This window comes from Rhinoderma darwinii, chromosome 1 (genome assembly GCF_050947455.1).
Source record: "Rhinoderma darwinii isolate aRhiDar2 chromosome 1, aRhiDar2.hap1, whole genome shotgun sequence".
In the NCBI taxonomy this organism is placed as follows: Eukaryota; Metazoa; Chordata; class Amphibia; order Anura; family Rhinodermatidae; genus Rhinoderma; species Rhinoderma darwinii.
Genome location: NC_134687.1, coordinates 588,464,707 through 588,481,849, shown reverse-complemented (window position 1 = coordinate 588,481,849; position 17,143 = coordinate 588,464,707). Strand labels below are relative to the sequence as shown.

The window sequence follows — 17,143 nt, the reverse complement described above, 5'->3', positions numbered from 1 at the left end:
GCGATACCTAATTTATATCACTTTTTTATGTTTTACAACGTTTTGCACAATAAAATAACTTTTCTAAAAAGAATGTATTTTTTCTGCCGCCAAGTTGAGAGAACCATAACTTTTTAACTTTTTAGTTGACGGAGCTGTATGGGGGCGTGTTTTTTGTGAGACGAGGTATAGTTTTTTTAGGTACCATTTTTGGATACGTGCGACTTTTTGATCACTTTTTATTCCAATATTTGTAGGTCAAAGTGATCAAAAAAACAAATTCTGGTATCGTTTTTTACGTTATTATTCTACGCTGTTAATCTCGCACCATAAATAATATAATATTTTTATAGCTCAGGCCGTTACGGTAGTGGCAATACTAAGTACGTATGGTTTATTATTTTTTTCAATAATAAATTACTTGATATGCGTACAGGGCGATTGTGTTTTATTTTATTACTTGAAACTTTTATTATGTTTTCAAACTTTTTTTTCACTTTTTTATACTTTTTTGCCACTTTTTTTCAACTTCCACCAGGGGACTTGAAGGTCCAACTGTCTGTTTTTTTTTTCTAATACATTGCACTACCTACGTAGTGAAATGTATTAGATTTTTCAGTTATTCACTGACAGCAAGCCGATTAGGCTTCGCCTCCTGACGGGGCCTAATCAGTTTACGTAATGGCAGAGCTGGAGGCCATTGGCTCTCCTGTTGCAATAGCAGCAGTCGCTAGTCCTGATTGTCTGTCAGGGCTGGCGATCTGTTAGCAACCGAATGGGGTTAATGGCAGGGATCGGAGCTAGCTCCGGTTCCTGCCATTACAGGTGGATGTCAGCTGTAACATACAGCTGACATTCACCGCTAATGATGCTGGCTCAGCTCCTGAGCCAGCGCCATCTTGCCGGCAGCTACAGAAGCCGTTCAGGCTCTGCCACCTGGTGGGTCCTAAACGGTTTCCATGCTAGGCAGACTGGGATGCCAGTATTAGGCCTCCAGTTGCCATTGCAGCCACCGGAACCCCGGCAATTTCATTGCCGGGGTTCCGATGGGCTGCAAACACCTTAAATGCAGTGATCGCGATGTGGCCGGGGATTCCGCTCTAGGAGAAGTCTCTGCCTTCACTGTCCATATATGGACACATTGACGTCAGGGACTTCTGAAGCGGAATCCCTGGGGATTCCGCTCCAGGAATAGTCTCTGCCTTCACTGTCCATATAGGGACACAATGACGTCAGGGACTTATGAAGCGGAATCCCCAGCGATGTGGCCGGGGATTCCGCTCCAGGAGAAGTTTCTGCCTTCACTGTCCATATATGGACACAATGACGTCAGGGACTAATGAAGCGGAATCCCCAGCGATGTGGCCGGGGATTCCGCTCCAGGAGAAGTCTCTGCCTTCACTGTCCATATATGGACACAATGACGTCAGGGACTTCTGAAGCGGAATCCCCGGGGATGTGGTCGGAGATTCTGCTCCAGGAGAAGTCTCTGCCTTCACTGTCCATATATGGACACAATGATGTCAGGGATTAATGAAGCGGAATCCCCGGCAATGTGGCCGGGGATTCCGCTCCAGGAAGAGACCCATATATGGACACAGTGACGTTGGAGACTTCTGAAGTGAAATCCCCGGCGTTGTGGCCAAGGATTCTGCTCCAGGAGAAGTCTCTGCCTTCACTGTCCATATATGGACACAATGACGTCAGGGACTAATGAAGCGGAATCCCCGGCAATGTAGCCGGGGATTCCGCTCCAGGAAAAGTCTCTGCCTTCACTGTCCATATATGGACGCAATGACGTCAGGGACTTATGAAGCGGAATCCCCAGTGATGTGGCCGGGGATTCCGCTCCAGGAGAAATCTCTGCCTTCACTGTCCATATATGGACACATTGACGTCAGGGACTTCTTAAGCGGAATCCCCGGGGATTCCGCTCCAGGAATAGTCTCTGCCTTCACTGTCCATATATGGACACAATGACGTCAGGAACTTATGAAGCGGAATCCCTAGCGATGTGGCCAGGGATTCCGCTCCAGGAGAAGTCTGTGCCTTCACTGTTCATATATGGACAAAATGACGTCAGGGACTAATGAAGCGGAATCCCCGGCAATGTGGCCGGGGATTCCGCTCCAGGAAAAGTCTCTGCCTTCACTGTCCATATATGGACAAAATGACGTCAGGGACTTATGAAGCGGAATCCCTAGCAATGTGGCCGGGGATTCTGCTCCAGGAGAAGTCTCTGCCTTCACTGTCCATATATGGACAAATTAACGTCAGGGACTTCTGAAGCTGAATCCCCGGCAATGTGGCCGGTGATTCCGCTCCAGGAGAAGTCTCTGCCTTCACTGTCCATATATGGACAGTGAAGTGAGGGATTTCTCAGAGAGCCGTCCCCTACAGGAAAGTAGGGGGGGGGGGTGACTAGGTACAAGGCGGCTGTGTGGCATTGCCTACAGGGGGGCTGTATGATATTACCTACAGGGTGGCTGGCTGTGTGGCATTACCTACAGGGGGTCTACGTGGCCTTACCTACAGGTCGGCTGTGTGGCACTACCTACAGGGGGGTTGTGTGGCACTACCTACAGGGGGCTGTGTGGCACTAACTACAGGGGGGATGTGTGGCACTACCTACAGGGGGGGCTGTGTGGCATTACCTACAGGGGGGCTGTGTGGCATTGCTTACAGGGGGACTGTGTGGCATTACCTACAGGGGGCTGTGTGGCACTACCTACAGGGGGGCTGTGTGGCATTGCTTACAGGGGGCTGTGTGGCATTACCTACAGGAGGCTGTGGCAGTATCTATAGAAGGTAGTGTGTGGCATTATCTACAGAGGGCAGTGTGTGGCAGAAAATTGACAAATGACAAATGAAATTCATCCGTTTTTAAAACGGACAAGGAAAAAAACAGGCGCAAAACGGGTTAAAAATGGAAGCATGGCCCGGAACGGAAAGGGATGCAAAACGGCCGGGAAAACGGATCAAAACCGCCATTTTTATCAGCCGACATTCGGACCCTGTCGTGTAAATAGAGCCTAAAGTTAGTTGATGATGCGCCGTGTCTCTACATAGTCGGAAGTGCTGTCTTAGCAAAGACACAGAGCTTCATCAATGATAGAACACGCCCCCTCCTATCTCGTCGTCCACACCTCCTCTTCCTTCACTCTAGGATTTTCTGCGCTGTCTGGCCGCCTTGTCTCTCCTTTAACACGCACCCTCCTCCGACAATCTCGTCGTCCACGCCATCTCATCCCTCTTCACATTTGTAGTTCCCGCACTGCCTGGCCGCCTTGTCTCTCCTCTAACACGCCCCCTCGTGTGTATATATATATATATATATATATATATATATATATATACATACACACACACATGTATGTGTTGTGAGACAGTGACAGGTAAAGTCATTGAGGGAAGGTATATTTCCCCTAGAATCCTGTCATATGTATCCTAGGCTCCAGGGAATGAGTAGTTCTTGCAATAGAAAGCTTTAGTTTTCCAATCTCGGCTTAAGGAAAAGCCGGAAAAAAGGGCCTGGAGTTGGATTGGAGAAGAGCAGGGCGGGTTCCCCAATCCTTAGTCCATCTCTGTTTGTAGGACAAGGCTGCTGCTCAATTAGCTGCACCTGTAGCCTGTGTATAAAAAGGTGCAGACACAGTGTGTGTGAGTCTCACCCCTGACTCAGACTGGAGACTACTAAGGCTGGAGTAGCTTGTATTCTATGTGAGTAAAGACCTGTGTTACTTTGTGTCCAGTGCCTGGTAGGAAGGCACTTGGTATAGTTAGATAATATCTTGTTTAGTTAGTGCTCAGACGAGCAGGATTTATTTTGTATTTTGCCTTGTTGTACAAGAGGCTGTTTCTTTGACAAGAATAAAAACACAGGCAAAGCCCTGTTATGACTTTTAATGCACGGTGTCTCTGGCTACAAAGAAACCGCTGTACCAACCTCTCCTGATGCTAAGCCCTCAGTGTGTGTGTATGTATATATATATATATATATATACACACACACAAATTCTATATATGTGTATATACACATACACATACACACACATACACACAAAAATATATATATACATACGTATCAATAACAGGATGTGGTTATATTGCTTGATCTGTATATATATATTATAAATAATAGGGAAACACACTAAGGCCTCATGCACACGACCGTAGCCATGTGCACGCCCGTGATCTTCGGGTCGGCCGGCCGCGGAGTGTCACGCGTGAGCCGCCCGCAAGTTGCGGGCCATTATTTTCTATGAGCCTGGACCGCAGAACACGGCCATAATAAGACATGTCCGTTCTTTCTGCGGTCCAGGCTCCTGGGCCATGCACGGACCTTGGAAACCACGGTCGTGTGAATGGGGCTGCAATTCTCCCATGGATTTTCGGGGGAATTGCGCCCACAAAAGCACGTTCGTGTGCATGGGGCCTTACATACATTTATAGTAAATTATGTAAAAAAAAAAAGAAAAGTTTTACCATTGTTTGGTGTTTGCTTCACTGTAAGGCCCTGTTCACACAGAGTTTTTTTGCAGGCAGAAAATTCTGCCTCAAAATTCCATTTTAATTTTTAGGCAGATTTTGATCTGCCTGCACGCTGTATGCCACGTTTTTCGCCCGTGGCCATTGAGCGCCACGGGCTAAAACGCTGCGAAAAAAGCTTTCTCTGCCTCACATTGATGTCAGAGGAGTAAACGCCCGAAGATAGAGCATGTCGCTTCTTTTTCCCTCAATGGCTGCGGGCAAAAAACGTGGCAAACGGCAGAATTTTGATGCAGAATTTTCTGCCAGTAAAAAAACTCAGTGTGAACAGATCCAGCAGCAGATAAGGAAAATGTGCTGACTGGATTGTGTGTACCAAGATGTCTGACTTAGGTAGAGTGGGCAGAGTTAGGGTATGTTCACACGGCCTATTTTCGTCCGTTTTTCGGGCCGTAAACGCCAGAAAAACAGCCGAAAAATCGGAGGCAGAACACCTCCAAACATCTGCTTATTGATTTCAATGGCAAAACGGCGTTCTGTTCCGAAGGAGCGTTTTTCGCTGCGTTTTGTTACACATAAAAAAACGGTCTCGAAAGAAGTGCAGGACACTTCTTGGGAAGTTTTTGGAGGCGTTTTCCATAGACTCTAGTGAAAAAAGCTCCCAAAACGGCCGTAAAAAACGCAGCGAAAATCGCGAGTGGCACAAAAAACATCTGAAAATCAGGAGCTGTTTTCTCTTGAAAACAGCTCTGTATTTTGAGAAGTTTTTGACTCTGCGTGTAAACATACCCTAACATTTATCAGGCTGTGAAAGGGGCGGGGGAGGGAGATGGGTGCCTGTACTTAGATCAGGGATAGATGGAGGCACAAAGGATAATGATGATTATTACTGTGTAAGACAGTGTGCAGGGAGGGAGCTGTCTGCCTGGAATTTGTATTTAGAGCAGGGAAGGACACTGTGACCATAGAGGGGCGTGGCAGTATGCAAATAACTGAGATGCTTTGGAGGAAGGGGGGGAATGCAACTGTCTCCTCAGATGCAGCAGGGGATCATGGGTATGGTGGGTTACAAGACAGGAAACAGACAGTAAGGGATGTAAACAGACAGAAAGAGCAGCAGTGACGATGGAGATCAAACAGAAACTGGTTAGAAGTTTAATAGGGGGTATTAGGGAAGGCAAATCAAGGCTGAAGGGAAACTTTTTAGATTTTAATTTTTTTTCCTGTACAACCCCTTTAACTGGTTGCCGACACAGGACGAGTATGCTCGTCCTGAGCGGCGAGCACTTCGCGCATTAGGACGAGCATACTCGTCCTGTGACAGCCGTCCCTGCGCGCGTCTGTGCGCGCGATCGAGAGCGGGGCAACGGCTGTAATACACAGCCACAGCCCCGCTCTGACAGCGGAGAGGAGAGAAACATCGTCTCTCCGCCGTTAACCCTTTGAACGCCACGATGAAAGCTGATCGCAGCGTTCAAAGAGGGGGGACTGCACATTGATCGCGTCACAGAATATAACTGATGCGATCAAAGCCCATAACTCGTATGGCCAGAAAGCCCAGGGTCCATTGAAGGACCCCAGGGCTGTCTGAACATATTTCCTGTTAGGGCATACTGAGGTGTGCCCTAACAACTGCCTGTGTACAATCAGTACACAGGCTAATGTACTGGCATATAGATCTATGCCAGTACATTACAGTTACAAAATCAAAATGATAAATCCCTTTATGGGATTAAAAAAAAAAGTTAAATGAATGTAAAAAAAAATTAATGATAAATAAATAAATAAAAAGTAAAAAAATACACAAACACACAATTTTTTATCATACATAAACTTTTTCAAATATAAGTCCCAAAACATGAAATAATATAGACATATTTGGTATCGCCACGACCGTAACAACCTGTACAACAAATGTATAACATTATTTATGATGATCGGTGTATGGTGTAAAAAAATAAATATTAAAACTGCAGCGGAACTGCTTTTTTTTTTTCTGCATTTTCGCCAAAATAAAAATTTATAGAAATTAAACGATAATGTATTTGTACCAAAAAATGGTACCTACATAAAGTACAACTCGTCCTGCAAAAAACAAAGTCTCATACAACTACGTCGTACAAAAAATAAAAGTTATGAGCGTCGGGATACAAAGAGGGGAAATGTAAAAAACTTGCTCTGTCCTCAAGGCCAAAATTGGCCGTGTCCTTAAGGAGTTAAGGAAGTCAACAGCCACCAACATGCTGCTTCATTATGATAGCTTCCACCCTCACCATGTAAAAAAGCGATCCCCTGCAGACTATTCATAAGACTAAGGAGAATCAATGATACAGACGACACTTTTATGATACAGGCCCAAGATCTTAGGAATCGCCTTCTAGTTAGAGATTACCCAGCCCACTTGCTAGATAAGACCCTTGAAAGAGCTCTTCAGAATAATCAGAAAGACTAATAAAATAAACAAAAAAAGGACAGAAGTAAAAACAAAACTAAGCAAAGATTTACGTTTGCCTTAATTATAACACTCAAGCACAGGCCAATAAGAACGCAATTTTTAAACATTGGCACCTGATAGAAGATGATCCTATTCTCAGAGAAATAGCTGTCAATAAACCCCTTATTTCATTCAGGAGAAGTAGAACAATTAGAGATCAACTAGTCAGAAGTAGCTATATAGCTCGTGAAGAAATTAAGAAGAAAAACCTGGCTAGAAAAATCCACTCCTATTGGAAACAATCACTGTGGAAATTGTGCTTTTTGTAATTTTAACCTCCAAGCAAAAATGTTAGAATTTGCGGGCTTTTCCCTTAGGGTTCGACATTTTATTAGTTGTAAAACAAAATTTTTGTTTACGGGATATTCTGTCCCTTTTGTGGGCTTTTATATAGGAAAAACAATCAGATGCTTATACATTCGGTTTAGGGAACACTATAAATTAGTGGAACCAGGCGAAGGAGTACCTCGCCTTATTAAACATATAAATGTGAAGAACATAGGGGTGATCCAAATGTTCTAAGATTTGCAGGGATCGAACATGTCCTTCAACCTATAAATGCGGGTGATCGTCACAAAATGGATCATTCGCACCAATGAGATGGGTCCAGCAGGCCTAAATAATAAAAACGATATTGCTGTATTTCCTTGAAACAGTGTATTTATTAAATATATCTTTGTGCTTAGAGCTGGTATATTCAAGGCAGTAATTGTTGGTTTGAATCAGGGCAGAGTGTTCCACATGCCTCCGTTTGTTTCAAAATATAGGGTGCTGAACTTGGTTCTTATATTTATTTGAAATGTGGAGTTACTACCTAAATCTTGGTTTCCTTGATGTTGTTAAGGACGTTTACTCGATAATCGTGGTTCTATCCCACTGCCGTGCCAAATGACGCGCTCGGTGGGGATGTAGCCACTTCAGGTTTCCTTCCCCTTTTGTGATCTTAAGTTCTCCCCCAGTGTTACAAAACCAAGCGAGACTTGGCTTGCTGTCATAGAGAAACTGCCCCTCTTGTCTGTTCGTCCCAGACTGTTTGTTGTGCGCACTCGAGCGGCGTAGGCTTAGCGTGCGCATGCGCGCCCAGTAACCAATCAATCCGGGACGAGGACCTACGTCATGAAGAGCTTCACCCCTGTGACGTCGGGATGCTGCAGAGCTCCCTGATTGGCCCACGGAGTGGGCGCTGGCTGTTACATGTCAGGAGGGTGCTGTTCAATCACGGCATTAGGTGGGCTATTTAAAGCCCCGATATAGCCGTGTTTTTAGGTCTGAAGAAGTGTTGTCGGGCGTGAAACAGTCTGTAACCATATTTATCTGTTCGTCTTCCCTCCACAGTTCTTGTTGGATGGCATAATAAAGGACTTTTCACTGCATCTGGGTGAGTGATGCACGTTTTTCTTCTCTACCATTGCCTTGTTTTACCATGATGATATTCTCCACTGCTGAGCAACACCCAAAGATGAATTAACCCCAGTTGCACGAGGCAACTGTACTTCCTGGTGGTCAGTGTCTTAGCGCATGAGGACGTACAGTTACTGCGCGGTTCCCGGTGCACACTGTCGGCGACAACTGACACTCCACTGTTGCTGATCAGCGCTGATTTAGGCAATTAATCCCTTAAATGCGGCAATCTATTGCAATTGCCACATTTTAGGGGTTTCTAGCACATCGGCAGACATCACAATGAAATTGTGAGGTTTGCAGATGGCTAGCATGGCGACCAGAGGCCAAGTAATGGCCTCTGTGTCTGCCATGTACGGAAGCCCATAAGGACCAGCCTCCTGATAGGCTTCCTGTCGGAAGTCGTTCCTGATGTCGGCGACAGTGTTGGTGACATTGTGCATCGGGAACTGAGAGGTCACCTGTCCACAACAGCTGACATTCCACTGTTGCCGATCAGTGGCTCATCGCTGCTGATTTCGGCAATTAACCCCTCAAATGCGACGCTCAATTGTGATCACCGCATTTAGGGGGTTTGTAGCACATCAGCAGCCCCCATGCAATTGTGGGGGTTGCTGATGCTTGTGATGTCATCCGGAGGCCAGATAACGGCCTCCTGTTCTGCCATGTATGGAAGCCTACGAGGACCAGCCTCTAGCTGGTCCTTGAAGACTTACTGTCAGAGTGACTGTGACATCACACTCAGGGCCGACATTAGGAGTGTGTGCGACCTGTGCCGTTGCACAGGGAGCATCATTCCAGCAGGTGGAAGGGGGCGCTGCGCTGGCTCCCTTCCCCTGCTTGTTTAAGAAGCGCCCAGGTCCGGCGACTCAGCAGTCGCCCTTTCTGCCCGGGCGCTTTTTCACTTAGCGGCCATCTCTACCACTGTAGCAGCCATAGCGGTTGCTAGCGGCGACACCGGGCATGAGGGCGGTAGTGCCGCTCGCAGCTGATGCGGCTGCTACAGCAGTAGCAACCGCACTAAAGCAGAGCAGGGAGGTATCTCCCTGCTCTGCTATCTACTAGCGCCACTGTAGCTCCCTAAAGGAGTGGAATCCCTGTGTGGCCAGGGATTCCGCTCCTAGTGCGCTCCGCTTGATGTCTCTGTCCATATATAGACAGTGACATCAGGGGAAAATCCTGAAGTGGAATCCCCGTCCACAGCATAGCAGATGCTGTGACCGGGGATTCCACTCCAGGATAAGCCAATGACGTGACTGTCCATAAATGGACACTGATGACAGAAGCTACTCCTGGAGTGGAATTCCCGGTCACAGCACCTGCAGCGCTGTGGACGGGGATTCCGCTTCAGGAGTTTCCCCTGATGTCACTGTCAATATATGGACAGAGACATCACGGAGCAGTCCAGGAGCAGAATCCCCAGCCACATGGGGATTCCGCTCCATTAGGGAGCTACAGTGGCTCTAGTAGATAGCAGAGCAGGGAGATGCCCTCCCTACCAGGGGGTTGTGTGGCACTCCCTACCAGGGGGTTGTGTGGCACTCACTCCCTACCAGGGGGTTGTGTGGCACTCACTCCCTACCAGGGGGTTGTGTGGCACTCACTCCCTACCAGGGTGTTGTGTGGCACTCACTCCCTACCAGGGGGTTGTGTGGCACTCACTCCCTACCAGGGGGTTGTGTGGCACTCACTCCCTACCAGGGGGTTGTGTGGCACTCACTCCCTACCAGGGGGTTGTGTGGCACTCACTCCCTACCAGGGGGTTGTGTGGCACTCACTCCCTACCAGGGGGTTGTGTGGCACTCACTCCCTACCAGGGGGTTGTGTGGCACTCACTCCCTACCAGGGGGTTGTGTGGCACTCCCTACCAGGGGGCTGTGTGGCACTCCCTACCAGGGGTCTGTTTGGCGCTACCTAAAAGGGTGCTGTGTGGCGCTGTCTACAAAGGCGGCTGTGTGGCGCTGTCTACAAAGGCGGCTGTGTGGCGCTGTCTACAAAGGCGGCTGTGTGGCGCTGTCTACAAGGGGGCTGTGTGGCGCTATCTACATGGGGGCTCTGTGGCGCTATCTACAAAGGGGGCTGTGTGGCCTTACCTACAGGGGGAATTTGTGAGTGGTGGGCTGATGGTCATTTTACTGTGAGTGGGGGGCTGATGGTCTTCAAGTGGTTTCCGTCTCTGACCCTCTATTGAAATTAATATTCCTGCGGCGCCCGTTTAGAGCTCTTTTGCCTGCATCTTTTGCATTCGCTTCAACGGCTTAAGAAAAAACACCAAAAAAAAGACAAACAACGCTGTCACTTCCTGAAGGAATTAGCCATTTCCTGTCTTTCTCGAAAAACTATTTTTGGTAGGGGTGCCATGAGGAAATTTTATTTTTACAGTGCTGCCTCGAGTCCAAAAAGGTTGGGAAACTCTGTACTAGGCTACAGGGTACCGTCGTGGAGCTGCTCAGTTCATCGTGGGAATGGGGCTTAGGTGAGTACAGTTTTTGTTTGGGGGCACTGTCTACAAGGGGAAAGTGGGGGAGGGCTGTATGGCACAATCCACAAGGAGGAGGTGGGGGATTAGGCCACTGTCTACAGGAAAGCTGTATGGCAAAATCTACAGCGGGGCACTATACTGTGTGGGGGCCACTAAGCGGACAGTATCCTGTGTATGGGTACTACAGGGGGCATAATACTGTGGCCACAATTAGAGGACAAAATACTGTGTCCTTGAAGGGGTTGTAATATATTATATTATTAAATATTATTATTATACTGTATGGGGGCACTAAAGGGGCATTATAAATTTTTTATGGGGCATTTTTTTTAATGATGGTGGTGGGGCGTCGAAAGATCATTTCGCACTGGGCACCATCTATCCTAAGGCCGGTCCTGGTCACACTGACCGTTGAAAGTAAAGTAAAAAAAGAAAGTGTAAAAGGTAAAAAAAAATGTTAAAAAAGTTAATAAAAATGTTTTACAAAATTGTAAAAATAAAAGATTCTTTTTCCTATAATAAGTGTCTTATTATAGGAAAAAAATGAAACCGTTAAAAAACAGTACACATATTTGGTATCACCGCATTCGTAACGACCTAAACTATAAAAATATAATGTTATTTTTCCCGCACAGTGAACACCGAAAAAAAAATAAACTAAAAACTATGCCAGAATCACTATTTTTTGGTCACCACCCCTCTAAAAAAAAAAGAATAAAAAGTGATCAAAAAGTCGCATGTACTCCAAAATAGTATCAATAAAAACTGCAACCCGTCCCTGCAAAAAACAAGCCCTCCCACAGCTTTTTTTGACTGAAAAATAAAAAAGTTATGGCTCTCAGACTATGATGACACAGAAAATGTAAAATGTAATAAAAAGTGATCAAAACATTGTATGTACAAAAAATGGTACCAATAAAAGCCACAGCTCGTCCCGCCAAAAATAAGCCCCCAGACTGCTCAATCGATTAAAAATAAAAGTTATGGCTCTCAGAATGTGTTGATACAAATTATTTTTTTTTAACAAATACTTTTTCTTTGTAAAAGTAGTAAAATATAAAAAAAACGATATACATTTGGTATCACCGTGATCGTATTGACCGGTAGAATAAAGTTAAGTTGTTGTTTTTACCACACTGTGAAAGCCGTAAAAACGAAACCCCAAAAAACATGGAGGAATCGTTTTTTTTCCAATTTAACCCCGCACAGAATTTTATTTTCAGATTTAATGGTGTCAATAGAAACTAACTCTTCCCCAAAAAATAAGCCCTCACACCGCTCTATTGATGAAAAAATAAAAAAGTTATGGCGTTTGGAAGGCGGGGAGTGAAATACTAAAATGGAAAAGCAAAAAAGGATCAGTCCTGCAAAGGTTAATTAATTTCTATTAAAAAAAACAATTATTACCACATGTGGGGTATTGTCATACTTGGGAGAAATTGCGTTACATATATTTTGGCCGGCTTTTTTTCCTTTATTCCTTGTGAAAATGAAACTATTCAACATTTTAGTGGGCAAAAATGTTGATATTCATATTCACGGCCTAATTCCACTAATTTCTGCAAAAAACGTGTGGTCTAAATGCTCACTATACCCCTAGAAAAATTCCTTGAGGGGTGTAGTTTTCCAAATGGGGTCACTTTTGGGGTGTTTCCACTGTTTTGATCCCTCCAGGTCGTTGCAAACGCGACACGGCACTGAAAACCAAACCAGCAAAATCCGCGCTTCAAAAGCCAAATGGAGCTCCCTCCATTCTGAGCCCTGCTGTGGTTCCAAACAGCAGTTTATTACACATATGGGGTATTTCCATAATCGGGAGAAGATGCTTTACAAATGTTGTGGTGCACTTTCCTCTTTATTCCTTGTAAATATTACAAATTTCTATGTTTTTTCAGAACAAAAGTAGATTTTAATTTTCACAGACTATCTCCAATAAATATAGCAAAATACCTGTGGGGTCAAAATGCTAACTTTACACCTAGATAAATTCCTTGAGGGGTGTAGTTTCCAAAATGGGATCACTTTTGGGGAGTTTCTACTGTTTTGGCACCACAAGACCTCTTCAAACCTGACATGGTGCCTAAAATATAATCTAAAAAAAACGAGGCCCCAAAATCCACTAGGTGCTCTTTTGCTTCTGAGGCCGGTGTTTCAGTCCAGTAGCACGCTAGAGGCACATGTGGGATATTTCTAAAAACTGCAGAATCTGGGCAATAAATTTTGAGTTGTGTTTCTCTGGTAAAACCTTCTGTGTTACAGAAAAAAATGTATTACAAAATGAATTTCGGCAAAAAAAAAAATGAAATTTGTAAATTTCCCCTCTATTTTGCTTTAATTTCTGTAAAACGCCTAAAGGGTTAAACTTTCTGAATACTGTTTTGAATGCTTTGAGGGGTTAAGTTTTTAAAATAGGGTGATTTATTGGGGGATTCTAATATATAAGGCTCTCAAAACCACTTCAGAACTAAACTGGTACCTGTAAAAATAGGTTTTGGAAATCTTCTTGCAAATGTGAGAAATTGCTGCTAAAGTTCGAAGCCTTGTATCGTCCTAGAAAAATAAAAGGATGTTCAAAAAACGATGCCAAGATAAAGTAGACATATGGGAAATGTTAATTAGTAACTATTGTGTGTGGTATTACTATCTGTCTTACAAGCAGATACATTTAAATTTAGAAAAATGCAAATTTTTGAAAATTTTCTCTAAAGTTTGGTGATTTTCACAAACAAATACTGAATTTATTGATCAAATTTTTCCGCTAACATACAGTCAAATGTGTCACGAGAAAACAATTTCCGAATCGCTTGGAAAGGTAAAAGCATTCCCAAGTTATTTCCACTTAAAGTGACACATGTCAGATTTGAAAAAATTGGCTGCGTCCACAAGGCCAAAACAGGCTCAGTCCTGAAGGGGTTAGGGCTTATTCAGACAAACGTATAATACGTCCGTGCAACGTGCATGATTTTCACGCGCTTCGCACGGACCTATGTTAGTCAATGGGGCCGTTCAGACAGTCCACTGCGTAAAACTCACGACATGTCCTATATTTGTGCGTTTTTCGCTCATCACGCACCCATTGAAGTCAATGGGTGAGTGAAAATCACGCGCAGCACATGGAAGCACTTCCGTGTTACGCGCATGATTCGCGCAACAGCAGTAAAAACTATGAATGAAAACAGAAAAGAACCACGTGCTTTTCTGTTTACAAACATACAAACAGAGTGTCATAATGATGGCGGCTGCGCAAAAATCACGCAGCCACGCATCATACGCTGCTGACACACGGAGCTGTTATGGACCTTTTGCGCGCGCAAAACGCTGCTTTTTTTGCGAGCGCAACATGCACACCCTCGTGTGAATCCGGCCTTAATGACAACTTGCCCTCATGCGGCTATAACGACAGCAAAAAAATAAAAATAAAGTTATGGCTTTTGAAATGTGGGGAGAAAAAAGTGAAAATCAAAAAATGTAAAATGGTTGTGGACTGAGAGGTTAAGTTTTTTTTAACCCCTTAGTGACCAGCCCATTTTAGGCCCTAATGACCAAGCTATTTTATTCGTTTTTCTATAGTCGCATTCAAAGAGCTATAGCTTTTTTATTTTTTCGTCTACATAGCTGTATGAGGACTTGTTTTTTGCGGGATTAGTTGTGCTTTATAATGGCACCATTTTTGGGTACATATAATTTTTATATTAACCTTTTTGGGGGGGATTCTAAAAAAAAACTGAAATTCCGCCATTGTTCTATGCGTTTTTAAATTGACGCCGTTCACTATGCGACGTAAATAATATGTTACCCTTATTCTATGGGTCGGTACGATTACGGCGATACCACATATGTAGAGTTTTTTTTTTTATGTTTTACGACTTTTGCACAATAAAAACACTTTTGAACTAAAATTATTTGTTTTTGCATCGTCTCTTTCCAAGAGCCGTAATTTTTTTATTTTTCCATCAATGTAGTGATTTTTTGGGCTTGTTTTTTGCGGGACGAGACGTACTTTTGATTGGTACTGTTTTGGGGTGCATGGGACTTATTGATTCATTTTTATTATGACTTTTTTGGGGGGCAATGGAAAAAAATTTCCAATTTCGCCATGGTTTTTTGCGTTTTTTTTTTACGGTGTTCACTCTGCGGTTTAAATTACCTATTAACTTTATTAATGGAGTCATTACGGTCGCGGCGATACCACATATGTGTACTTTTTTTTTTTTTTACACTTTTACTAAATAAAACCACTTTTTATGGAAAAAAATGGTTTTATTTATTTTTTTACTGTACTTTTTATTAATATTTATTTCACTTTGACTGATTTTATTAGTCCCACTAGGGGACTTTACTGTGCGATGTTCCGATCGCTGCTATAATGCTCTGGTATACTTCGTATGCCAGAGCATTATTGCCTGTCAGTGTAAATCTGACAGGCAATCTGTTAGGACGTGCCTCCGGCGCGTCCTAACAGGAATATGTCCAGGGCAGACCTGGGGGCTTTTATCAAGCCCCCGGCTGCCATGACACCCCATCGGAGACCCGCGATTTCATTCGCGGGCCGCCGATGGGTGACAGAGGGAGCGCACTCCCTCTGTAAACAAAGTTAAATGCCGCGGTCGCTATTGACGGCGGCATTTAACGGGTTAAACGGCCGCGATCAAAGTAAACTTCGATCGCGGGCGTTGGAGCAGGAGCTCAGCTGTCATTGACAGCAGAGCCCCGGCTCCTGCCTGCACGGGAGACCCGTGCAGGACTTAGACTAGGCTGACGTGAAAAGGCGTCAGCCTAGCCTAAAGCCCATTAGTGAATCACGTAAAAAGGCGTATTGGTGGTCACTAAGGGGTTAAAGAAAACAGCATAGGAGAAGCTATCCTTTAGGCCACATGCACATGACCGTATAATTTGTCCGTAATTACAGACCCATTAATTTCTATTGCCAAAGGACACCTTCCCGTATATTTACGGGAAGGTGTCCGTGCCGGAGAAAGGCTTTGCAAAAGATAGGACGTGTCCTATGTTTTGCTTTTACAGACTGTGCACCCATACTTTATAATAGGAGCACAGCCGTGATTACGGGAACTTTTTTAAAAAGACCCTAGCCACAGATATTTATTGGCAGCTCTATCCCCCTCTTGGCATGCAGCTCCTGGACACATACCCCTCAATGTCACCTTATTATCAATGAAGAACTATAGAAATAGAAAATGTATTGCTCCCTACCTTCAGAGACCAGCAGACATGCTGCAGAGAGAAGCAGGACAAGGAAACGTTTCATGGTTGATGAATTCATATTATTTTGACCTACAAGTCCTTTTATAACCCATGTGCCTGCTACAGTTTCTTATCTACATGTAATGTAACATTTCAGCCTGTGGAAAATTACATCACACCCTTGCACATCATTCCAGTATTTATCACCATGTAATATACCGTGTACCAATATTTCTTCTGTTAATTTCTGTGGTATTTCACAATTATAAGGATATTTTAAGTAACTTACCGTTTATATATATATATGTGTGTGTGTGTATATATATATATATATATATATATATATATATATATAAAAACTGTTTTCTTTTTATAATGTGAATATAGAAAAAATATTTTACAATTGATAAAGTGAATGCTTTTATTATTTTTCTTTATTCAATTTTTAAATACAATCACAAACAAAAAACAAACATTGCTCCCCCACGCCTAGACACTGACGAGAAAGGGACAAAAGAAAAAAGAAGAAAAAAAAGTGGCAGTGAGGAGATCCCATCACTTTAAAAACACATCTTAATTTTTTTTCCCGACCCTTGACAAAAAGGCCAGATTCAGACAAACGAGTTAAAAACTGTAGTTTTTCACGTCCGAGTCTCATAGACTTGAGTCTATTGAGGGATCCGTGAAAACGGACGAAAATAGGACATGTCCTATTTTTTCACAGGCCCTTCACACGATCCGTTAAAACAACGTGTGAACAGTCCCATTGAAATACATGCGTTCGTGTGACGGCCGTTAAAAAAAACACCTGTCACACGGACGTATAATATGTTCATCTGAATAAGGCCTAAGGCTATGCGTTCGGTATTCTGTTATGTTCCGTAAGAGGAGCAGAACAAGGGAATAACCAGACGCACCAGTTCCACTGCACAACAGGCCACAGACGGAAACCCTTGACTTTAATGGGCTCCGTCAGGGTATCTATGATTTTACCGCAAACAATGCTGCGCTATGGTTTCTGGTATTTTAGGCAAAATCTTGAAAGGATGACCCTAAGGCCTTATTCACACGAATGCAGCATTTTTCCTGTGTTGCAG

The 17,143-nt window shown here is 44.0% G+C and overlaps 1 protein-coding gene across 1 annotated transcript in view; it reads right to left on the bottom strand.

Moving 5' to 3' along the window:
* LOC142746566 (granzyme A-like) overlaps window positions 1-16,151 on the bottom strand; it is a 54,751-nt gene extending 38,600 nt beyond the window's left edge. Inside the window, exon 1 of the mRNA XM_075854924.1 lies at window positions 16,056-16,151. Within this exon, the coding sequence (XP_075711039.1) occupies window positions 16,056-16,125 (70 nt within the window). The 5' untranslated portion in view covers window positions 16,126-16,151. The remainder of the gene's footprint in view (window positions 1-16,055) is intronic.
* Between the last annotated feature and the right edge of the window lie 992 nt (window positions 16,152-17,143).